Source organism: Artemia sp. Qi Xiang Cuo, chromosome 1 (assembly GCF_049724085.1).
Source record: "Artemia sp. Qi Xiang Cuo chromosome 1, ASM4972408v1, whole genome shotgun sequence".
Lineage (NCBI taxonomy): Eukaryota > Metazoa > Arthropoda > Branchiopoda > Anostraca > Artemiidae > Artemia > Artemia sp. Qi Xiang Cuo.
This window is the reverse complement of record NC_142794.1, coordinates 106081838-106107850: the sequence shown is the minus strand read 5'-3', so window position 1 is coordinate 106107850 and position 26013 is coordinate 106081838. Positions and strand designations below refer to the sequence as shown.

Below are 26013 nucleotides of genomic sequence, written 5' to 3'. Positions count from 1 at the left end.
CTTTTGACCATGTTTAAAATTAGAGTTGACTCAAAATGGCTTTAAAAAAATGGCATTCATAATTCAGTGGTTCAGAAATGACACACATTAGGGGAGAGGTACATCTCTTTGTGCATTTTTCATATTTGAAAATGAACTAGGAGTCATCATTCGAAGAGCCTCGTTCTTCAAATCTCCCATTTTCATGTTGACAACTCATGTTTCACATTGGGGAGGGGACCAAATACCCCCCCCCCCCCCCAATACAAATCTCTGTCCATTTAATATATACCAAATAACTAAAATACAAACAGGCCAGTAGTTCAATCACTTTCTATTGACCAGAATTCTGATAGATTCTGTTTTTTATTTAACCTAGCCAGCAGTAACAAAACCTTAGATACCGACAACTCTGAACCATGGTACTAGGCGTTTACCCCCCCCTCCCCCACGGAAAATACGCCCCCGGAAAATACCCTCTCGCGGAGAACCCCCCCCACCCCGGAAAATACCCCCCGTGGAAAATAAGGCTTTCCAAATTTGAGAATTTTCTTTGAGTTTCATTTTTTTTTTATTTCCATAGGGGGAACGAATTTTGGTATTTGTGTATTATGCACCACTCACTCAAGTTTACACTGTGTAAAATTTGAGAACACGCCAGTTTTGTCGTTACTTTAGAAATAAATTTGGGCTATATATTTGCAAACTATGGGGGGGGGGGGTAAAGTATAGCGGGTCTACATGCAAAATGTGTTTGGTACAATTATTCTGCATATTAGATAGATAGATAGAGATGTGTATTTTAAAGCCAAATATACGACCATGAACATAGTAAAATAACATAAATGAAAGGTACAAATAACATGAACTTTGATCAGGGATCATCATAAAACACTACATTAACTTAATAATAGTACTTAATACTTGGAAAATCGGTCATTGAAAAAAAAAACACTTAACACATGGAAAAAACACTTAAATGAAACATTAAATTTACTTTATACTGAGATTTTTTTTCAGTTAACAAAATTTCCAGATAACTCGCTATTCTTCTGTAATTTTTTAGTGACCATACCTTGAAGGAATTGTTATCTGACTTCAAACTGTCCAAATAATTTAATACCCCCCCCCCGTTATGTGCAAATATATAGCCCAAATTATAAATTTCCCATCTATTCTATCAGTTGTTTTTGTCTTGTCTCATGCTAAGATGAGAGTAACTAACAAAGAAAGTTTGTTCTCAAATTTTGCACATCATAAATTTGAGTCAGTGGCGCATAATTCACAAGTGCCAAAGTTCCTTCGCCCTACGGAAAAAAAAAAAAACTCAAATAAAATTCTCAAATTTGGAAAGCCTTATTTTTCACCGGGGGGGAGGGGGAGGGTTTTTTTACCCGGGGGGTATTTTCGGGGGGGGGGGGTAAACGCCGGCCACCCTGAACCATATAGACAACTCAAGCCAGAAGGTAATAAATCTACACAGTTTAAGTTATAATAGAATTACCTTTTCTCTAACTCCTCGACACAACATGCACTATCTGCAGTGCCAGATTCACATGATTTAATAGAAAGTTTTCCACAGAAACTTTGACATGACACTGGGCTGGACTGTTCTTCTGCCTTTATCTGGCAATGTTTCGTTATTTTTAATTCAAGATCCCCATTTGATTTTCCTCTATCAGGTCCTTTTTCCATTATATATGACAGATTAAGCAAATGTATATCTCACAGAATATAAGTTCTTCTGCAAATATTAGGCCTAAGAAAATTATTACATATTCTTATTACATGTATCCTAAAACAGAAGCAAAATTTGGAAGACAAGTAGTCCCAATTACTTTTTCTTTTAGAAAAAGATTTTTTTTAATGTAAGTAAGGAACAACATTAAAATTTAAAACAACCAGAAATTATTCTGTATATGAGGGGGATGTACCTTTCCCAACCCTTGCTCTTTACACTAAAATCTTATAAGTTCTTTAAAAATAATTCTCACTTAAATTCAATGGTCCTTGTGTTTGAGCAGTCTTTCTTAAGGATTATGACAAAAAGTCAAGCTTTAGCGTAAATAGCAAAGGCCAATGAGGAGGCAGCCCTCCTCATATGTGGAATGATTTTTGTTTATTTTAAGTGTTAATGATGCTCCTTACTTTTACTTGAATTTTTTTTTCTGATTTCTGATAATTTTTCAAATCACGCCACGAAATCCCGCCCCCCCCCCTCCTCGGAAAAGTTTTCCAATGAAAATTCCTCTGAAAACTCTCTGCTCCATGAAGAACTTTCCCAATGGAAAGCCCCCACAGACATTTTCTGTATATTACTGGATAACAGATATCATACGTAAACACTGGGTAAAATAGCCCTTTTCCCAAGGGTTGTGGGGGGTCTTTTCATTCCCAGAGGTATAATTATTGGACCACTCAAATATGCTGATTCAAATGGCAATTTCGAACTTTTGCATCAGATGCCTTTTGGGAAAAATGAGGGCTAGTTACCCTCCAGTTTTTTTTGTCACTTAAAAAGGCACTAGAACATTCAATTTTCATTCAAGTGAGCCAATCCTAATCTTCTAGGACCATTGGTTTGATATGATCACCCCTGGGAAAAAATAGATGAATGCATCTATGATCTTTCTTCAAGCAAAAAAAAAAAATACAAAGCTCCACATTTTTGTAGATAGAACCTTGAAACCCCTACAGACGGATTCTCTGATTCACCAGTTCTAGAGACTCTATAACAGAATATGGATTACTATAAAGTCCTTTCGCCCCACACTGGATCTTATGGTAAGATTTTCAATAGGATTGCTTGACTTTTAGTAGGTGTTTCCCATCTTTTTTGAAAATGAGGCAAATAGTAAATGAGGCTTGTAGCTTTCGATGGGTATGAGTAAACTTAATAAATTTTACATATTTTCGGAATCAGCATTAAGACCGAATTCTTTTGCGGTATCCATTTTTTTTTTTTTATCAAAGTTTCCCTCTTTTTAGAGGTTCAGTTATTATTGGGCTGAGTTGCTTCTTACTTATATTTCTTAAGGCTAACTTTATGATAAGAAAACATTTCCATGAAGTAGTAACTTCCTGGAATGGAATAAATAGTGAAGTTGTGTAGAGAGTGAAGTGGAGTGTGCGCATTAAAGTTGTTCTCAAATAGCTTTTTTACTGTCACAAGTGGTCAGTAGTAGCTGTAGTTATCTCCTTTATATTTGATTGTTTGCAGATGCTAAAACATAACCTTCATGCAATACCACACCCTCCAGAGCCTGGGAACAAATCCCAGGTCCCATATTACCAAGTAAAGATCAATCCCCTGTGCCACCACATGATTAGATTTAGTTTTTCATATGGAAAAAATGACTATAATAACCATAATAAAAAGATAGTTACTATATAAAAAGAAAAAATAACTACAATAAAAGATAGATCTGTAAATTAGTTAGTAAAATTACTATAATAAAAAGAAAAAATAACTGTAATAAAAAGATAGTTAGTAAATTATCTGTGGTTGGTCTTGTCTGAGAAGTAAGACTTCAGCTAAATGAAAAAAAATGTAACAACAAGGTCCTAAGAGTGACTGACATCCTAATTGACAACATTCCCTGATAGCCATTACTTAATCTGTCTTAGCTAACCATCTTATGGACTAAATATAAATATTGGTACCAAAGTTACTATTTCAACTTAAGTACAATAATCAAGCCTACATTTCAAATTAATGAATCCATATATCATGGGTAATAGGAAGAACCTACAATTAGCTTTTGCTTACAATAGCTAACATTCTTACCCATATATTCGTCATACTACTAAAATAGCATGTCAACAAATTTAAACATTTTACCATATTTTAGCAGCAGTATCTTTGGATAATTACATTATTGGCAATGACCATTTTCTAATAGCACCATCAATAGATCAACTTATTATAGTTTTTTTATGTACTTTAGTTAAATTACAGATGGTCATTTAATAATTGATTGAAGGATGTTTCTATTTAATCTGTTCTTTTATTCCTATATACATTACTAAGGAATTAGGGTCATAGCCAATAATACTTGTTTTGTTACCTGATGCAAAACATTTTTCACTTAAATTAAGAAGCCTGGCATTCTTAACAGTAAACAAACTTTAAGAAACCAAGGAAAAACTTAACTTTGCCAAAATATTCTTTAAAGTACAATTATAAAGGACAACACACCCTTAAACAGTAAACCTGAAAATTCTTTGGTGCCGAATTTTGAAATTTTGAAGATTCCCATCCCTAAAATGCTTGTGTTGAAGCCACCTTTTACTTATCTTGATTCAAAACAATATTTAAGTGTACTGAACTCTTTGATAAACATATTTAGGTGCATTCCTAATGTACTTTGACTGAGCTTAAATTTATTGCAATTTGAAAATGCAAGTTTACACTGAATACCAAAGTTGGCTAAAAAAAAATTCGAGATGGAGAGATACTACTTTGTCAGAATTATAATATTTAATGAACAAAGAAAATTAGGCTACTGTAAAACGCCTGCTCTTTAGATGCAGTTTGCTGTCAAACTGTGGAAAAACTGTATTTTAAAGTTCTTTTCTAACTCTAATAATTGCTGTACTACATAAATACAGTTTATAGGCACAGATCTAAAGTCTAAATGATGTCCTAGAAGCTATTTTCAAATGCACAAATATGCTCATTCTCCCTTTCAAGGGTTTTAATTTTATATGTGCTTGGAAGATTTTCTGTTGAGAGAATAAAACCTTTAGAAATGACTCCACAGACTTAATTAGGGGCTAAAAGGATGTACTAGCCCAATACATCCACCTTCTCCAACATATGAGACATGTGGAAAAAAACATGAAATTTCAAACAAGAATTGTAGAAACCATGTAGAAGACCAAGAGAAGCATACTTTGAGCAAACAAAACAAAACTGACTATTTTTAAAGTTCATAAAGGTTTTTGTTTCAAACAATATTTTGAGTCAGTTGCTTACAAAAAGCAACTGACTAAGGGTAGTGATTTGAAAACATCTAACCTTGGCTTTACCAAATCAAAGAGAGTATATTTATGTAGCAAAACAGCTTTCAGAGCCATTCAAAAGCCCTTAAACTACAATTTCACCATAAGAAAAGACAGTTCCTCTTTAAATAAACTACAAGCTATATCCCAATGACTGAATTTTAGACATCTCATGTCCTGTAGTTTTACCTTTACCTTCTATAATATCATTCACTAATAGTATCTCTTTGTAAATATAATATTCACCATAATAATAATACACCCCCCTCTCTTAAAGTTCCCAGATATAGCACTAAACTATAAAGGAAAATAAAACAAAACATCAAAACAATGAAATTTTTACTTTGTAATATACAGCATGCTTCTATTAATCAGATTTTGGTAAAATCCTAGTTTGGGGCTTCTTGCAGTCTTAAAAAAGGAGTTAAGCTAGGCTAGGTGAGTGAAACTTTCAGGAATGAATCCATGGTTCAAAATATAGTCTGGGAAGGTATTGTCAAGCTGCTATGTTTACTCTTTTCTTATTTCTAGGACTTAGAAGACTACATCCAAAACAGTTCTCTATGTATCTAAGTTTTTACATAAAACATTCATCATTTTTTGAATTATCTCTTTTTCATTTGCTTTAGTATCTGAAAAATACAATAAATGTTATTTCAGTAGAATTTTAAGCCATATCAATGATTTTTTCTTAAACTTAAGAAATAGATTTATTGATCTTTAATACCTTATAAATTTGGATTTAAGCAAAGCTATGAGGATTAAAACACTTTTCTTGTACCTCTTTTGAACAGAAGATCTACTTTGCAAGGTTTCTTTTTTATAGCACCAAGATTACAAAAGATCCCTTTGGAGGAAGAAAGAGTGGAGTAAGGTGCTTTAGAATATCTTCCCAGCTGTTCATTAATGCTCTGGAAGCAGCACTGAAAGCTTTATATATCAAGCTTAACTACTTTCCAAGATAGCAGAAAGCTCAGAAACTAGAATCTTACTATTTTCGTATTTCCCTTCATTGTTATCCACATTTCAAATCATTTTTAGATAACATATTTACCCAGCTAATCTTAATTCCTTTGCAATTAGGTAGGCCAAAACCTAATGCTTTTGACAGGTTAAGAACACTGTTACCTATTATCAAAATATGAAGCATCAAGAGATGAAAAACAATGAAATTTCTGGTATTAATACACAATTGCGACTCTTGAGATGGAAACGTATCAAAAACAGTTTTTACTTCATAAAATGCAGAAAAACTGAATTTTCACCTTAACAAATTTAATCACCTTTAACAAATTTTACCTTAATTTGCACTTTGCAGCAAATTAAGATCCATCATGATCTGTTTCTTGTTCTATACTTGATGATGTGAATGATTAAACATCAAATGCATCCCCCTGTTACTTCCAGGGAAAACCATTCCATTCAACATCTAAAGACTTCTTGAACACTTCATTATTGGGTGCTGAGACTGTTTGACAGACCATTCCAGTTGTTTACTACACTGCAGGAGAAAGAAGTTCATTGGTGTCAAGTTTTGACAGATGGTTTGAACAGCTTCTTTGAATGTTCTCTCCTATCAGTGCAAATATTTTGGGAAATTTGCAAATGAATTGGGGGGGGGGTCTTGTGAAATAAGCTTACTTGTCATAAGCATATAACTTACAGGAACAGTGCCTCTTACTAGGATATCATATCCTGTTATGGCACTCTCTAATCTTGGCTCAACATAGTGCACCTAGTGCAGAAAGTGATATCACTTTTATATGTTATGTATAATGAATAAACACTTCTTTCAGTAGATGCTTGTCAAGACGGTTTTTGAAGCTGTTTAGAGTGTGTGCCGACACTACTTCTTCAGGTAAAGAGTTCCAGTCTTTAACTGCTCTAAGTGACCAGATAGAAGATCTCTGTCTAGTTGATGCTGTTTGTTTCTGGATCTTTGCAGAATGACCCCTAGTATAGACATTAGTCTAACTACAGAAGAATTTGTTGAACTTGGTTCTAGGACAGAGTTCTTAAGAGTGCTAGGACAGAGTTATGCAGCTGCAAATTCAGATTTTGAAGCTCCTTCCACTATAATTTATCCCCTAATGTGCAAATGTACAGCCTAAATTACATACTTCCATACATCATTCTTGTTTCAACTTAGTACCCATAAATTGAGTCAATGGTGACAAAATCAGAGAAATGAAAAAAAAATATGAGAAATATATAATTGGGACTATTAATTTGCATATTAGGGGGACAGGGTAATGTATAGTGCATATGGCTTCAAAATATGTTAGCTATACTTTTTCTGTATATTCTGAAGTAAGAATTGTTTTCTTAACATGTCTCCTTCTCGAGAGCCACAATTGTGGATTAATACCAAGATTTTATTGCTTAGTGCTATATCAGGTTCCATTAGAGGGGGGGAGGTGCATTTTCAGAGTATTGAACATTTTATTTGGACAGAGTCTTCTGAAGAGCAAGTCTCCTGTAGCATTACCCAAATTCTTTCTCCTTATTTTTAATTGCCTAGACTCATTAAAAGAGAAAAAACATTATAAATGACAAAACTAAAGGTAAGTTTTTAGCCTATATTTGGAAATAATGCTGAATTGGGAATATATGGTACTCCTAGATCTACTCTTCTGTAATGGCTGTGTTTTCTTCAAAGAAGAAATTTTTATACAGGATTATACTCTTTCTATATGTAATGGTTATTTCCCTGACAATTCTATTACAGCCCTACCATTCCAAATAGGGTTAGATATAGCCATAGATAAAGTACAAAACACTGCTGATTTCTTTTCTCAGACAACCATTTTTTTATTTATTTTTTTGTATTAAGAACCAAGTGTTGATGAGAAACCACAAAACAAGGTAGGCTATCAGTAAATACTTTGATTAACAGAGTGTTTATATAGCCAAGAAACAAACTTATCTCTACAATAAGAATTTAGTCCTGAATCTAAATATGACATTTGTTTCAATTGTAAATTAAATTTTAACTTAATGTAGCCAATTCTTTCTAACTTACCCAAATATATAGCCCATATCATATATTTCCCCTGCATTTATTGATTTTTGGTTTTCTCATCATTGATTCAATTTACAGGTAAACTAGTTTTAACAAAATTGCCACTAACACAGGTATATAAGCTGTATCTAAAATAAGAGAAAAGGTCTTTCATCTTTCACTAGCGTTATGCAAAAACTGTCTAAGTCACATTTTCCAAATTTTACAGAAGAGCAACTTTTCTGGTTGAAAGCGTCTCCTGAATCCGATTATGAATGGAAACTGCTGGGGAAAATGATATATGCAAAAAAAAAACATCAAGGAATTGAAATTTGCCATTAGATTTTGCTAAAATGGAGCATATTTTGAGATAATGGACTTAACCGGTTTTTGCAAATTGGATTTTCTCAAAATCTTTCAAAAAAACAAATTGCAAATTCAAGCTAAGTCAACTTCGTTTATGTAAGAAATTGTAAAAAAAATGTAAAACATGAGAACATTAGCTCATTCTTCTTCATTTTCATTTTCAAGGTAGTCCACCACTGTATTGTCATAAAGCAAATTTTTGTAGAAGGCATGATAGTCCTCAGGCACAAACGGCAGAAGTGACATCAAGTCGTTGTATTTTGCTTTGGAAATCGTCTTCCCATTGGGATACTTTGTCTTCATACTTGCAAATGAGATTTTCTGGGATCCTCTCTTTCTAAAATTCATTATTATGAATGGTGCATCTTCATCTAGACAAGTTTTGAACTTGATGATGCCAAATTCTTTTTCGTACCGCAACCAACGGACAGCTAACCAAGAGAATGGCTGATTTGCGGTGTCCACTGTCTTTTGACACATCTTTTCCTGAAAAATTTGTTAAAGTCAAACATTTCTGACTTTGGCATCTCAGTGGCGGTCATGGGAATTTTTCCCCTTGCAAGATGTATTAAGTTCGTCCAGTCAGCTGGAACTTGGATTTCAAAGTCTGTATACTTTTGGCCTTCTCAATCCTGGCATGATTGCTGTTGCACTCAAGGTGAGTATGTCCGGGTATGAGAAACTTTTGATCATTCAATTCAAAATTCTCTGAAGCAATTTTAGAAATGTAATACAAAAACATTCTGGTCACATACATATTTTGCTTCTGAGAACCACATGTGTCCGAGTACAAGACTAGCTGTGTTATTCTTGACGGCAGTGCCTTCAGATGCTTAAACAGACAAGAGGCTACCTCAGAGGCTCCCTTGTCACCCATTCCTTTGTGCCAAAGGTAATTGTATGACTTTCCCTCTTTCAAATTGCTTATTACGTGAATGGTAAGGTTGTAGGTCCACAGTTGCCTTTTGTAGAAAGCTATTTTAGTCTGTACAAAGGGCATAGGAAAACAACACTGAAGATCAAAAACCCACAACAGAGTGGAATGGTTGTTCTTTACAACCTTTTTGTCTTTCTGTTCAGACTCATACACCAATCTATAGGCTGTTTCATGGGCCTCAAGCCGAGCTTGTAAAACTCTTTTGGAATCTTCAGGATCAGCACAATTAATCTGTTGCTTAAGCTTCTCACATGTTCCACAGGAGTCCCTGACAGGAGGTTTAAATCCAAGATTGTATTCTTGATAGAAAACTTTCTTGTACATTGCAACCAATTTTGCTGGCAAACCCTTTTGTGCAGCAAAATCTTTGTAAAGATTGTACATCTTCTGAAGGCTAAGATTAGAAGAAAGATATTTCCTAGAAGTTTGTGACCTTCTATAGTGGTATTTATAAGCAGGAAGTGATTCAATTTGCTGCTTTATGAGCTCAATGTCAGCCGGGACTGATCTGTTGAAAGCTTGGTGTCTCTCGGGAGTGCTAATAATAGAGAACTTCCCCTGTTTTCCTTGAACCATCACATAATAGTACCAGGCATAGTGCTCCTTGTTACTATCATCTTTTCTCTTCCTGGTTTGTTTTGGTCGAGTTCTGTTCATGCAGTTGAGAAGAAATTGCTGCTGCTGTTTCTTTTCACCTATTGCCCAGTAAGGATTCAAACAGACTGGCTTTCGTTTCACTACCAAGTTTTTCAGAACAGCTCAGCCTGCAACTTCTAAAAGCTTCATTCTGTTTTCTAGCAGGGTGAACAATATTTTTGGCAGTCACATATTCTTCACCTTTGTATTTTCTTTCAGTCCATACTCTTTGTCTCATGTACTTCGCACTTTGGCCACGCTTTTGTCTGGAATGTGCTTCTTCCACAGTGACTTCACTGTCTTGGTCAGGCAAAGAATCTGTCACCGGGTCTTCAACAACATTCCCTGACCCACGGGATGGCATATTCTGTTCTTGTTGGCTTGTATTATTATTAATTTCACTAGGACTCTCTTCTGTTTGTAAAACACTACCTGACTGTATTGTCTCGCTATCATAGTCCACTTCCTCAGCAGGCTGAAGGCTTTTGTATACTTTTGGAGGATTAAGAACAAGAGCAACAGAGTCTTCTTTGTTGCTGCTACTACTGGAAGGAACAGACTCAGAAATCAGTGATTCTGCAGAAGAACGATCCTCCTCTGGGTCACTCTCCATCAAAAATTTGTCAATTGCATTTAGATCAGAAGGTTTTGAAAGATCAAGTTTTTGCCTGGTTCTGCAATCCGTATTGCCTGGAAAAAAGGTAGTGTTGAAAACTAGTTTAAAGCCTTTTAAGAGCATCAAGCATCTTTCAGTTCTGTCATAACACTCTCCTACCCAAATGAGCTTAAATGTACACTTTTAAATCCGTGGAATCAGTTCTCCAATTTGGCCAGTGAGCCCACAAAGACTTAAATAAATGTAAAACTAGCATTTTCTCCTGTTGTTGTAGAGAGAATATGCAATTTTTTGTTTTCTATTTGGGTGGATAATGTGAATTGGGGATACATTGCCTGGCAAAAGACGAAACATATGTATTTGTAGCTGCAATTCTGGTTTTATTAATTCTAAAACATTTGCGGCAGATCTTATTAACTCTGAGGATTCATTTACAGTGAGAGTGACAATCTGAGTAATTAGGTGGTGAATAGCCTGTTTAGCAATACCATCAGCAATTTCCTTACCCTTTATCATTACGTGAGAAGGAAGCCAAATCATTTTCAGTTGAAGAGCCTGGGAAGACATGATTTTTTTAAATCTTTTTCTGTAGATGAACAATAATTAGAATAACATTTCCTTGCCTCTTTTTGAGATCAGAAAGAAGACTTTTAGAATCACAGAAGATAACAAAGGAACCTGATCGAGCTTCCAGCATAGCATCCAGAGCTTTCTGGACAGCAAGGGATTCTGCATGAAAATTAAGGATCCATCTGAAACTCTAATCCCAAATGATGAACCATTCCATTCAGAAAAAATACCTATGGAAGCCCTTCCATCATTGGAGATGTATCAATTAGTAAATACCTTTTTCCAAATGCAAAATTTTGCCATTTTAGCTAATGTTAGTTGACGAAGGATTGGAGTGTTCATCTTAGTCTTAGGACAATCCGTGGCAGGGATATTAGTGTCTATGGCATTATCAATACTATTTGGAGGATTGGAGGAGGTCTGAGTCTTGCAACAAAATATTAGATTTTCAGGAACACCAATACTATCCAGTAAGGAGCTCAGCTTGACTACTATATGTCTTCCAATTTTCACATGAGAATGATAAATTTGCAGAACACTCCTTGAAAAACGGGGTGGTTATGAGTTTTATTAACTTTCATAAAGTAATTCAAGGATAATTTCAAGAACCTTTCTTCTAAAGAAGGGATAATCACCTTCTTGTACAATTCTGCAGTGGGTGTACTTTTAAGAGCACCAGTGATAATTCTCAGACTCTAATGTACTAATGATTCTATTTTAGAAAGTACTTTTTTGAAGCTGAGAAGTACACAGGAAGAAAATATTCAATCTTTCCATATATTATGGAAATGAGTAGTTTTCGAAGCCCATCTTGGCTGGCACCCCACTTTTGCCCAGCAACAGCACGCATAAAATTCAGTCGTTTTTCAAGTGCATTAGTCAGATAAGAAATATGAACATTCCAATTTAACTTATTATCAAGCCAAACTCCAAGGAACTTCACATTCCTGTCAAAGTGAATGAACTGATTATACAGAGTCAGACTGGTTGAGGGACAATCTTGCCTATGGTCATTTTTCCTATAGAAAACTGTGTTAGTAGTTTTTGGGATAGAAAAAATCAGACTTTTTGGATTAAGCCATATTGACAGTTTGTCAATAACTCCCTGAAGCTTGGGTTTACAAGTTTCAGGACAAGTGCCCTCGGTCCAAATGGCTAAGTCATCTGCGTACAAGACAAATTTTACTGAGGGTATATTATCAAAAAAGACAAGCCCCCAAGGCATGTAGCCCTGGGGGGATTTTCCTGCAATCCTTGTGAACTTGGGACAGGGTAATCCTTATCACATGAAAATGTTAACATTAGATCATCAGCCAAATCTAGCTTCCTTATCAGCAGAATCTTATTGAGCACATATTGATTCTTGACCTTAAAACAGTTAACACCGTTTATTGACCCTACCAATATTGAGTCCTTTTGGAACACTTTAGTCTGCTTTCTCAAAAGCATAGTTGCTTTCATGATTATCCCCAGAGTGGGATTAAGGGGACCAGGGTGACTATTGCTTGTTAACTAGACTCTTATGATTTTTACTCATAGTAATAACATTGGTCCGATATAACAACAAATGTTGCTGAGCCTCCTAAGTCAAAAAGGTCGGACATTCCTAATGGCTAACCAAGCGCTGTAGGAAACGCCAAAACACTTGTAATTCAACGCTATCAGACTCAAGATGAGAAGAAGAGAAGTAATAATGGGGTGTATACCTTAATATTAACCTTTGAACTAATAAACACAAGAACATCAAAATTTAGCAAAATGCTTTATTAGTTTAATCTTTTCACCTTTTTTTTCTTCCAGAAATTCCATTTGGTTTGTAAACGCTGATGATGGTGATCAATCAAAACAGTACAAGTCAAATCTTGAAGCCACAGAGAAAAGCAAAAACATGCCAAGTCCAGTTACCACAAGATCCAAGGACTTGGCTTGTATTTGCAATTTACAAATCAAGGAGGCACACTTGTGCCTCTATAAAGAGGCAACCCACCACAATGTTAAGCAATTTCCGGTCCTAGCGGTCGCAGAGACAGCAGTGATTGCATTTTGTAGCCCAAGCTCCAACTAAGAAACGTGCAAAATTTCACCCCCCTCCGATTTTATCTTCATGGGTAAAAGCGGCCCAGAAGTTTCGACCCTCCGCCCACAGCCCCCCTTTTATATTGTCCAATTGGGTTGAAATTTATAAGATAAGCATTTCTAGGGCTTGGGAGCTCATCTTCAAAATTTCAGCTCAATCCAATCACCTCCTCCCTGTTTTCCAAAAAACAAATATAACCACTTAAAGTTCATTTCTCTTTCTTTTTTTTATCAGCCACGCCTACAGGCCACAGTTGGCAACGGATCCGGGTGAATGAGGACTCATTCGAAGCGGAATTTGACCTGTTAGGGCCTTTTGCTATTTTCAGACTGAAAAAATTATCCCCCGAATTTACATTTACGAAAAACCTCATTTTCCTATAAGAGCCCATGTTAATTTTTCCCACCACAGCCCCCCTTTAATGTTGTTTGATCGGGCTGAAATTTAGAGAATAAGCTTTTCTGGGGCCCGGGAGCTTATCTTTTAAATTTCAGCTCAATCTAATCACTCCTTCCCTGTTTTCCAAAAACCAAATATCAAGTTTTGTGGGTATTTGCTTGCGTCAAAAATAGATTCCAAGTACTAAAAATATAAGTAAAATTGTGTCTCTTTAGTACAGCGGTTGATACTCCTGACTGTCAGGCGGAAGACCCGGGTTCGATTCCCCGTCAGATGAAATTTTTTATTTACTGAATTTAAAGTTCAAAAAAGAAACTCAGTTTCTTTTTTAAATTATTTGAAAAAAACTATGCTTTTGAAAGAGTTAAAGAGGCTGAGTTACAAGGTCAACCCTTAAAATGTACAGGGATTAGGAGGCACAGTATGGGGGCTGTTAAAGAGGCTGAGTCACAAGTTCAAACCTTAAAACATACAGGGATTAGGAAGTGCAGTTGGGGGGCTGCTGCCCCCCAAACCCCTGCTTCTGTATATGAAAGGGGCTGTGCCCTCCTCAACGCCTTGCTCTTTACGCTAAAGCTTGACTTTCTCACAACTCTTTTTTTTAAACAATAAAAACTTTAGCGTAAAGAGTGAGGTGTTGAGGAGGGCACAGCCCCTTTCATATACAGAATAATTTCTGTTCGTTTTAAGTTTTAATGTTGCTCCTTACTTTCAGTTTAAAAAACTTTTTTTTTATTTAAAGGCTGCAAAAGTGGGGGGTTTGGGAGGCAGCAGCCCCCTAACTGTACCTCCTAATCCCTGTACGTTTTAAGGTTCAAACTTTTGACTCAGCCTCTTTAACTCTTTAGAAAACATAGTTTTTTTCAAATAATTGCTGTAAAGGGACTTAGACTGAAAATTCAAATTTTAACTGTGACCTTATTTGAAGATGTAGATCAATTCTGATCATACCAAACAAATTGTTGTGAAATTTTACATAAGGTGGATCCCATAACTCAATTTTGTAAAAAATGTGACTTAGATGGTTTTTGCATAACACTAGTGCTTTGAGGGTCCAAAAGGGCTTCAAATTAAATTTGCAATGGAAAAGAACATCATATTTTGACTTAATAGGAGAAACTTTGATTCTAGAGGTGTTTGTTGCTTAGCTACCTGAGTACTCTGTTGATCAAAATACTTACTCAAAACACAATACAAATCAACAGAAAAGAAAATATTTTTTATACAGACCAGGGCCACCAGAGCCATACCAAGATGAGGGGGAGCTAATAGGTCAGCTGCCCTTGTTGCTGCAGGGAGGGGGGTACCATGGCTAGGGAATTGCCTAGTTGGATCAAATTTTTCACTTTGATTTAGCTCTTTTTGCAGTAAAATTCTACTTTAGCTACTTTTGGCCATCTTAGAAAGAGGTTAGGTTAGGAAAATGAAACTTTCAGGGATGGGTCTACAGGCAAAAGAATGTCCCAGGAAGGTATTTTGAAAGAACTACCTCTACTCTTTCTCTCTTGAGAGGGTCCTAACCTTTGAATGGCATTGAAGAGTGAGCAATCATGAATCTTCATTTCTATTTTAAACAAAACACTAGGCTAGTTGCCAAAAAACAGAATGTTAATCTACCATTAAATTCCAACTTCAATACTTCCCAATTACAATGGTCACTATCATTGCTATTACATCCCAGCCCCTCCCCTCAATAGGAAAATATAGGCTAGCCCTTGCTTTCAGAGCTAGTGCTTAGAATTGCAGAGCTAGGGCTCAAATAGCCTAACAGAAATTGCATTTTCAGAACTAATACTGGAGAAAAAGAAACTGATAGGCCTAACTGAAAATTGAGGTAAAATGTTGTTTTGTCAAAATTTCAATAGGTATAGACCTGTCATGTAGGCAAATTTCAAGACCCTCTGGAGGAGAAGGAGTGGAGGTAGGCTACTTCAAAATACCTTCCCAGGACATACTTTAGCCTAGCCTGTAGACCCATCCCTGAAAGTTTCATTTTCCTAACCTAACCCCTTTACAAGATAGCCAAAAGTAGAGTTTTACCCTCGAATATAATAGTCTTATTCTGTCACATTGATTAGGCTATATAATAGACCTACAGTCTATCGTAATCAGTCCCCACAATCATAAATCTGACAGCACTGAATGATTACAATTTTTTCTATGGACTGGAGGTTAAGTTTTCAAATTTTAAGATGGCGAATCTGTCGGTATCTTTCGCAGTCCCGATAGGGGCCCTTGCCTAGGTCACTGACAAAATAAGACAATGTCAACAATGATGTAGAGCCACACACAGTGTCCACATTAGATATTTTTTAATCTTCTGCAGAGTCTACACTTCCATTCTAAAAATTTCAAATACACATTGTTAAAGCCAATAACAAAAGATCCTAAAAAAAACGAGAACATAAGATTTTGCATCAGAACTGTTGCGGAAGATAAGGAGTGAAATAAATTTTTATGCAAAGAACTAAAAAGACCAAATAGGCTTAAAACACGACGTTTCACTAAATTTGAAAAAATATAGTTACACAATTTGGCCCAAAAATTAATTTCCGAGGGTTTGGGCATCCTCTTGCCCTAATAAAGCGTCTTTGGCCTTCCATCCTATCCTAAAACAATTTTACGCTGGTGCAATACAGTATACTACTATTATAGGGCTAATGATGAATAAGGAAGGTGCTAAGTCTTGTTTAGGTTGAGAATGTATTAATAATAGGATACAAATCGCTCATTTTCTGAGTAAAAAGTACACGAGCCCCAGGTAGAAATGTGGTGTTTTTATTAGAAGATTTTAACACCCAGATCGGTACAAATAGAGATAGATGTTATCCTAGCTTTGATAAATTTGGCGTATGAAAAAAAAAACAGTAATGGCTACAGACTGCTACATTTTGTAGGCATAATAATCTATTTATAACCAATATACTGTTTGGTCATAAAATTCCGAAAAGTTAATATGATATTTGCACGATGGTAAGACAGCTAAAACCTTATTGATTGTGTTATTGTAAACCAAAGACTGACAGGATCAATACAAGATATTAGGGTATATAGGAGTGCTGTTATTGGTTTTGAAAATAAAGATCACCATCTAGCGGTATCTACGATTAACTTAAAGCTGAAATTTTGGAAGGGTAACTACTTTCCAGGAAGCTATGACGTTGGTAGACTTCAGTAAGAGAAATTTTGAAAAACTTTCCCGGAACAGTTGAAGACTAAACTGGAGAATTTAAAATTTGACAATGTAGAAGATGGATAAAATAATTTTTGGAAAATAATTTGTGAAGTTGCTGGTGGCGTCATAGGAAAGAAAGTTAGAAACGCAACTAGGCATATTAGGGAAAAGTTTTTTTTAATAGAGAGGAGAAGGGGCTTGTACAAGAATTATCTGAGTGATAGATGATAGGAAAATAAGAGGAGTGTAAAGAAAGTAGAGAAAGTATTAAAATATGAACTAAGAAGGCTTGAAGTGGTGTCAATGGATAAAATTCCCGAGGATCTGGAAGATGCAGCTAGAGGACATAATAATAAAATAATTTACCGGCATGCATATAAACTGAGAGGGAGTAGTTAATCTGGAGTTGTTCCAGTTAAAAATAGGAACGGTAGCATAATTAGTTATCAGGGAGAACTTAAAGAGGGATGGGCAGAACATTTTGAGAATGTGCTAAACTAAGACAGAGTTATAAAAAAAGATGTAGAGGAAAATTAAAAAGTTTGTAACACCTTGGTTGTGAAGGAAGCTTTACTTTTTAGGAAGAATTAGTGACAGTACTTAGCAAATTATAAAATGATAAGGCACATGGTGCTGATACTGTGGTAAATGATTTTCTTAAATATGGTGGCTAAGAAGATGATAATAAGCTACTGAAGATTATGAATATGACTATTGAAAAAAAGAGAAGTACCTTGCAATTTTGAGAAAACCTTAATGAAACCCCCGTATAGGAAAGTAGATAGGGTTTAGTGTGATAATTATAGATGCATTAGCCTGGTGTTCGTATTTACCAAATTACTTAGCATGGGGATAATTTTAGAGTTAGAGATGCTGTAGACAAAGTTTTCAGAGAAGAACAGTGCGGTTTTAGGAAAGGCAGAGGATGTGTCGACCAAATTTTCACTCTTAGGTTAATAATTAATAAGTGCCTGAGTCATCGAACACCTTTAGCAGTCAGTTTTATAGATTATAAGCAAGCGTTCAATTTAGCTTATAGAAAAGCTTTAGCAAAGGTCTTATCCGTGTATGGTATACCAAACAAATACATTAAACTGATTAGTGCTATGTACGAGAATAAAACTGCTGCGGTTAAGATAGGAAATGAGGTTAGTTCTAAACATGTTTGTCTTCTATCCCCATTTATATGGATTATTTTGATGAATTTTGTCTTAAGGAGCGCAGGAAAAGCAATAGGAGAAAACAGTATCAAATAAGGAAGAAAAACTTCCCTAGACTTAGAATATACTGATGATTTAAGCATCCTAGATGAAAGCGTGAGGATAACAAATAAACTTTTAGTGTTTTTCCGAGTTCAGGGTGCTAGAATTGGTTTTAAAATTAATTTTAAGAAGACTAAGTCGCTAAGGATAGGAATGAGTAAAGATGAAAAGGTGACGTTGGGTAACAAAATAATTGATCAGGTGGACAGTTGCATTTACCTTGGTAGTATTATTAGTAAATACTGTGAAAGCACTGAAGATTTTATTGGTAGAATAGCCAAAGCTTAGAGTGTTTTTCATAGTTAAAAAAAAAAGTTTGGAAGAATAGGAAGAATATTGGTAGCTACAGTTATGACAGTGGTCAAATATGGTTCTGAAGCATTCGCGTTCCAAAAGACAGGAGAATAATTTTAGATGTTTTCCTGAGAAATTTCTTGCGGATTGTTTTGGGTACCCGACTGACTGATCGTATTTCAAACAGTTGGCTTTATGAAAAGTGTGGTTCAATCCCGCTTTCTAGGGCCATAATGAGAAAAAAGTTCTAGTTTACAGCGGGTTTTCCTCCACGGATTTATTTCCAGCGAATATTCAGTAAAAGCAGAGGCTCCCCAGCGTAGTGTCTTGGGACCTACGCTTCTCCTCATTTACATAAACGACATAGGAGATGACCTAACAAGCCCTCTATATCACTTTGCTGACGATACCACGACACACTCAGCCGTTCCTAAGCACCAAGATCCAACACAAGCCTTCCTTTCCCTACAGATAGATCTTTTTAAAATTCAAAAATGGTCTGATGCACGGAGGATGATTTTCAATGCATCGAAAACAAAAGGAGCTTCTTATTGCCCGATCAAAGGTGCCACGTGAACACCCCAGCTTCATTTTCAAATATGAGACTATAAAGAGAGTCGGCGAGCTTCGTCAACTGGGGATTCATTTCTCCGCCAATTTCTCTTGGGATAACTTTATTGATCGGATGAGACCCTCCTGTACAAGAAAGCTGGAAGTTACTCTTCGATGCAAAAATCTTTTTCCATCCAGCTCGATTATCCCACTCTACAATTCCTGTATCAGACCCACAACCTTATTGTAAAGGATTCAAGGTTCTATCTAAAAAAAATGTGGAATTTTGTATTTTTTGCTAGAAGAAAGATAACGGATGTGTGTTTATTTAATTGTTTTCCCCAGTGGTGATTGCACTGAACCAATGGTCCTAGAATATCGGGAGAAGGCTCATTGGAACGTAAGTTAAAAGTTCCAGTGTCTTTTTTGAGTGACCAAATAGATTAGAGGGTAACTAGACCACCTCCCCCAGCCTCACTCCTCCCAATCTCGTCCGATCAAAATTTTTAGATAACCACTTTGTTTAGCAGAGTTAAAAGGGCAAAAGACTATGCCATTGGGATATCATGACCCCCCACAGCCCCTGGGGAAAGGGCTGTAAGTTGTGAAATTTGCCCATATTGTTCACGTATTGTAGTTGTTATTGGATTCCATAAATAGCTCATAGCACACAGATAGAGTATTCGGCTAAATTACGGATGTGTGTTTATTTGTCTGTTCAATATTTTCCCAGGGGTGATCGTGCTGAATCGGTTATCCTAGAAGGTCGGGAGAGGGCTCATTTGATCAAAAATAAAAACTTCTAGTGCCCTTTTTGAGTGACCAGAAAGATCCCCGCCCTTTTTTCCCCGGGGTAATCTGATACAAAATTTTGAGACAGCCCTGTAAGTTGTCAAATTCACCTATATTGTTCGCACATAGTAGTTGTTATTGGATTAGATGCATGGAACATAACGAAGTGGTAAAGCATTCGACTACGGTTCGAAGGATTGTCGGTTCAAACTCAATTGTCTCCTAATTTTTTGAGAAAAAATGAAGACCTATGACATTTAATCTCAACATAAAATAATAGAAATTCTTATCGTGCTGACTGTAAGTAAGGAGCGACTCAGCTTAATAGTAACCGAACTTAAAAAATAGAACTTTCATAAAAAATAGATACATCCAAAGAATAGGCTTTTTATTCTGATCCTGAGAAAATTTGCCTGATTTTCGAAAAAGGGTGAAAACACCATCAAAACGTCAAGCGATCTTAATGGCTTTTTACCAGTAATAATGTTTGCAATCTTAACGGAGTAATGACTTAATGAAAATCTTTAGGCTGTTTGGTACCGTTTGTTTTTAGCTTTTTTTTTCCTGATATTTCACCCACTGTCCCCTTTTTCTAAAATGTTTCCATTGAAAAATTCTTTTTTCTGGTATATTTATTTTTAAAACTTAAAAAACGACTAATCCCCCACCCACCTGCTACTAATAATACTGACAACTCACCACATCACTAAGCCGTCTGAGGCCATCACAGCTAAGCTCGCCCCTCTTCCATCTGAATCTATTCAAAGTCTCCCTCTTTACACCTCCCAGGAAGTCCCCATTTCTCTTAAATCTTTCTTTATGACATCCTACCACCCCGGCCAAGCACGACCTGTTTTCTGTTTAGTCATAGACGGCTGGCTGAAAAGGAAAATTTTTGGCAATCTATCATCTTTCATCCGCAGAACGTGCCCTAGCCATCTCAACCTTTCTCTCATTATAACCTTAGAAAACGGGATTGAACCGTTCTTTTCGTACAGCCTACTGTTTGATATACGGTCAGTCAGCCGGGTACCCAGAACAATCCGTAGAGAATTTCTCTGGAAAACATCTAGCAAAACTCCATCCACTTTTCGGAGTGCCCATGCTTCAAAAGGTTCACATTTAACAACTGTCATCAATGTAGCTTCCAATATCCTAATCTTGGTTTGCAGAATTATCCCCCTATTCTTCCAAACTTTATTCAACTGTGAAAAACACCCTGAGGCTTGGCTATTCTACTTTTCATGTCTTCACTACTTCCTCGGTCTTTACTAATAATACTACCAAGGTAAGCAAAGCTGTCCATCTGATCAATCTTTTCGTTACCTAACATCATCTTTCCATCATCATTTATTCCTAGCCTTAGTGACTTAATCTTCTTAACATTAATTTCCAAACCTATTATAGCGCCCTGAACTCGCAAAACCTCTAAAAGTTCATTCATTTTCAAAGTTCGTTCAAAATTGTGGTGCCATCCGTAAAATCAGAACATGTGTTGTTAGAACCGTTGCATTAACCGACCAAGATTGCTATTTTGGCAGACGTCATGTCATTATTTTTAAGTTCTTTATTTAACCGAATAGAGAATAGTGTCACCGTCCGTAAAATCACCGCACGAGTTGGTATAACCGCTACATTTACCAACCGAGATAGAAGTTACACATCATATTATGTTTTTCATGTTCTTTATTTAACCGAACGAAGAATTTTGGCTCCATCCGTAAATTCACGACACAAGTTGGTAAAACCACTACATTTACCTACCTAGATTGAGATTTCATTAGATGTCATATTTATATTTTCATGTTTTTTAACCGAATGGAAAACTATGGCACCATCCGTAAAATCCCTGCACGAGTCGGTAAAATTACTGCATTTACCGACCGAGATATATATTTTCGTATATATCATGCCAGTATCTTCATATTCTTCGCTTAACCAAACTAAAAATTTTGGTACAATTTGTAAAATCATGAGACGAGGCGGTATAACTCTTGAGTTTACAGACGAAGGCCGATATTTCTGCAGATCACATGTCAGTATTTTCCTGGTTTTATTTAACGGAACAAAAATTTTTGGCGGCGTCGGTTTACCGACATTTTTTTTACTGAGTGGCTTAAAATATGCCCCCCCTCCCCCCAAACATGACGGCCCTGAATAAGGTTTGGTGTCTTACCCTCACGTGAATACCACGTTAACTAATGGACCATTTTATGACCAAACACTATTGGTTATAATTAGATTGTTATACCTACAAAATGCTGCAGCAGTTTGTAGCCATTACTGTTTCCCTTTCCTACACCGAGTTTACCTAGGCTAGGATACCATCTATCCCTATTTCCACCAACCTGGGCATTAAAACCTCCTAGTAAAAACATCATATTTCTACCTGGGATCCTGTCTATTTGCTCCTGTAACTGTGAGTAAAATTCATCTGAGTCACAATAACGTCCGTCAGTCGGTTCTATAGGGGCATGCACTACTATAACTGATACTCTGAAGTTTTTAGTCATAAAATGAGCGATTAGTATTCTATTATTAATACCTTCCCAGCCTAAACAAGACTTAGTAGCTTCATTATTCATCATGAGCCCTACTCCATCTCTATGTACCCCAACCTTCCTGCCTGAGTAAATAAATACTGTATCACCTAATTTCTTGCTTCCTACAACTGGGATGTAAGTTTCTGAAACTCCTAATAAGTCCGATTCAAATCGTCTGAATTTGTCAGTCAAAATGTCGATACAATAGTTATATTTTAACGTCGTAACATTCTAAGTATCAATTTTTATATTCTTTAAATCATTCAAATTGTTTTGGTCTCAGGAAAAGCAATGGTCCCGGATGACAGTACAGGACAGGGACCAACACATCTTCTCAGTTCTATTTCAAGTCGATTTCCTGGCATTATTTGAATAACCATCAGAAATTAAAAAAAAATTAGTTTTTTTAACTGAAAGTGAGGAACAGCCTTAAAGCTGAAATAATTCCGTAAATGAAAGCGGCTGCTCCCTCCTCAATATCAAGCTCTTTATATTAAAGTTTGAATGTTTTGTCACAACTCTTTAAGAATAATTCCTGAAACATAGTTAGAATGGGAAGCTTTTTAAAGTGGCAAACACTTTAGCGTAAAGGACGGAGTACTAAGGAGGGGGTAGCTCTTTTCATATACGAAATAATTTCTGCTTGTTTTAAGCTTTAATGTTGCTCCCTACTTTCAGTTGAAAAAAATTGTTTTTTTAATTTAATAATTAGTAAGATTGCAAGTTATTTTCACTTGAAAGTGCAGCTAGGCTCTTTTTATATAGAAAGACCATATAAAAAGAAGAGAGAAAAAAAAGTCTGTAACCCATAAATATAAAATTCCAACTAAAACTGTGTCATTAGGCTTTACAAGCTAAAGCCTATTTAACTTACACAAGAAAAAAAGATCGTAGTTGCGTATAAGTAACCCTCTGAAGGAATCATTACAATAGAAAAATTTATATTTTGCTGTATTCAGAGTTCTTCTTGTTTGGCTACGTCCAACCACCTCCAGTGGCACCAATAACCGAAAATACAGCGAGAGGAGGGGGAGTGTATCTTTTGAAATCTAGAAGGGTAGTTTTGTTATTTTCTTTCATACCAGAAAAAAAAGTTTTTCAATTAATATACCAGTAAAGTTATTTTCAAAATGTAGGAAAGGGGGAGAGTAGAATAATCTAGTGGACAAACCCCAATGATCCCTTGTACTGACGTCACTGTCCCTCTCCCAGCAATGTCCGGATAAGTTTTTTCAAGTGGAAGAGTAACATTAAAACTTAAAACAAACAGAAATGATTACGTATATGAGGAGGGTTTCCCCCTCCTCAATACCTCGCTCTTTACGCTAAAGTTTGAATTTTGTTCTAATTACTTAAGAAACACAAGGGCCTTTTAATTAGAATAATAGGCTTTTTTAAAAGGTTTTATAAATTCTATTACTATTGGATAGTATCATGAATCAGTTCATTTGAGCTAGTTTTGTAGATGGATCTTGCGTAATCGATGAATAAATCATTTTTGTTCGTTTTAGGTTTCAACTTTGCTCTTACTTCCCTAATAAAAATTAGGTTTTTTGTTATTCTTTACTTATTACTCCTTTCTGAATAATACAAATAAATTAATATAATTTACGGAATTAAAACTAAAAAGGATAAAAATGAACATTAATAATTATATAAACATGAAAAATAAACAAAACATGAGAAAATGTTCTTTGCATGACAAATCTAAGGAAAATTTGAGAAGTGAAAGTCCTACTCAGGTTTGTATAGCTATATGACTCAAGTATAATAGACGCACCAAAATCACAGAAACCTTTCCGAAAATTTTCGATTTGATCGTTGTTTTCAAGACTAACAGTAAATCCTTGTGAAATTGGAAACATCTGGAAATTTTTAAATTATATCCTATTTATTTCTATCGAGAAAGACACTCATTCGTTTTAAAAAAAATTAATTAAAAAAAACTTTTCCAACATTGAATATTTTCCAAAGGAAAATAAACAGCTACATTAAATATACGACGATCAGAAATTTACTCAAATAGTAATTCAAATGCAAAATCACCAAGAATAAGGCTAAACAAACAAGTGAAACCCAAAAGGAAATGAAATTACTGTCGATAATCAAGGTACGATTATAATAAACAGAAACAACAAGAAACAGGAGAAGGGTAAAACCCATATGCCTTATAAAGACAAGAATGTCATTTGCTATTTATGAAAACAATCTTCATTTCAAGCTGTGAGTTTTTATTCGCGAAATAAAATAAATGCAGCTTTTAATATATAAATAAATACAGCTTTTTTTCAAGCTGTGAGTTTTATTTTTGTTTTTCATGTTGAAAAACAAAACAAAAAAAGAATGAAAGTCATCATTTTAACCAAGATTACTGAAAATATCTGATGAAATGCAGATGGACAGTTTAACAGAAATTGGTATTGTGTTCTTAAGCTTCCTTCAATTGTTTTTTAACTAAAAAAAAATGTTAAAAGTTTATTTCGCTTCTAATAAATTAAAAATGTAGTTTTGGTTAACCTTCCACTTTTTTACTATGGTTGCTATCCATTTCAAGTTTAACCTGATTATTTACAATGATTTCAGTTTTTTTTTGGGTTTTAGTTATTTATTGATAGCAGTTTTTGGTCGTTTTATGCTTGAATTACTCTTCGAATTTATTTCTGCTCTTCCTTGGTTTAGTGGAGCCCTTTAATTTTCATTGGAAAACTTCTTTAGTTGGACAGTGTTTAAATTTCATGTATACTTGTTTCCATTCGACTTTAATTGAAATGGTTACTAAAACTTCTAATAGAACTTGTAAAACTTCTTCGTTTCTTTTTCTTAAGAATCCAGATTTCGGCTTGTTATTTATATACTGGACATGATTTTGCAACAAATTTTGAGAACAAAACTATAAAACCTGATTTAGTTCAACATCCTCCTCAAGATTCCCAGAAAGTTTCATCCTTATAACCTTAGCCTTAGAAGTAGTAGTAGCAGCAGTAGTAGTAATAGTAGTAACAGCTATAATATCGTAGTAATAGTAGTAGTAGTAGTAGCTTTAGAATTAAAAATAGTGCCATGTAGCCCTCCTTTCAATGAAAATAGCTCAATTATGGCAAACTTACGCCAAAAAACAAGTAAGGGGCAGGAATTACTCCCAACCAAAATCTTTTAGACCTTTTAAAATAAAACCCTAAACCATCGTTAGTTTAAATGGACTTAATTATTTTTAATTAACTCAGAGAACTGCTACTGGTTCTACGACTAGTACTACTACTAAGGCTAAGGGTATTAAGTTGAAAGTTTAAAAGAATGTTGAGGGAGAGTTGAACTAAATCAAAACAAATTATGCGCACGCAGGTTGTCAAAAGTTTGTATCAGCAATTTCTCAGGAACGGCTTAGAGTATCAAGTTAAAACGTTTAGGGTATATTGAACTAACCAAAAGGTGTTATGTGCATACCACTACTACTACTACGGCTACCATTGGTTTCTATTGTTTCTACGACTACTGCTACAAATCAGGCTACGGCTATTAAGGTGAAAATTTCAGAAATCCTCAAGAAAATTTGGTTTGGAATAAGCTCTATCCCTTAATTATTTTATGCAAACTTGATGAGTAGATGAACTGACCGCAACGAGTCATTTCCACCAAACAGAAGTCTATAACTTTAAAGAAAGCATAGTGAAATTAGTTACATTTAAGCAGATGAAATCTTATCTGAAGAAAGTTGGGTATAAACTGGTTCGGGGTATGTTTTACCCCTTCAATGTTTTTTGGAAGTATTAAAGGGAAATGTGTACAATAATTAAGTATTTCTCAACAGAC

General features: G+C 35.3%; 2 protein-coding genes across 7 annotated transcripts in view; both read right to left on the bottom strand.

Annotated features, from left to right (window-relative positions):
* Positions 1-26013, bottom strand: part of LOC148957069 (NAD kinase-like) — a 234783-nt gene that overhangs the window by 159761 nt on the left and 49009 nt on the right. The window contains exons 1-2 of one of the 6 annotated variants that reach the window (XM_089088491.1): positions 15626-15697; positions 1484-1723 (exon numbers count right to left, since the gene is read on the bottom strand). The exons of 3 other annotated variants lie outside the window; for them this stretch is intronic. In XM_089088491.1, coding sequence (XP_088944617.1) covers positions 1484-1674 — 191 coding nt within the window. In that variant the 5' untranslated portion in view covers positions 1675-1723; positions 15626-15697. Of the gene's footprint in view, positions 1-1483; positions 1733-15625; positions 15708-26013 lie in introns of those variants that run through there. 2 more of the 6 variants (XM_089088525.1, XM_089088500.1) reach the window with 2 other exon arrangements.
* Positions 8435-26013, bottom strand: part of LOC148957070 (uncharacterized) — a 60524-nt gene continuing 42945 nt past the window's right edge. The window contains exon 2 of the mRNA XM_089088541.1: positions 8435-10613. Coding sequence (XP_088944667.1) covers positions 8919-9944 — 1026 coding nt within the window. The 5' untranslated portion in view covers positions 9945-10613 and the 3' untranslated portion in view covers positions 8435-8918. The remainder of the gene's footprint in view (positions 10614-26013) is intronic.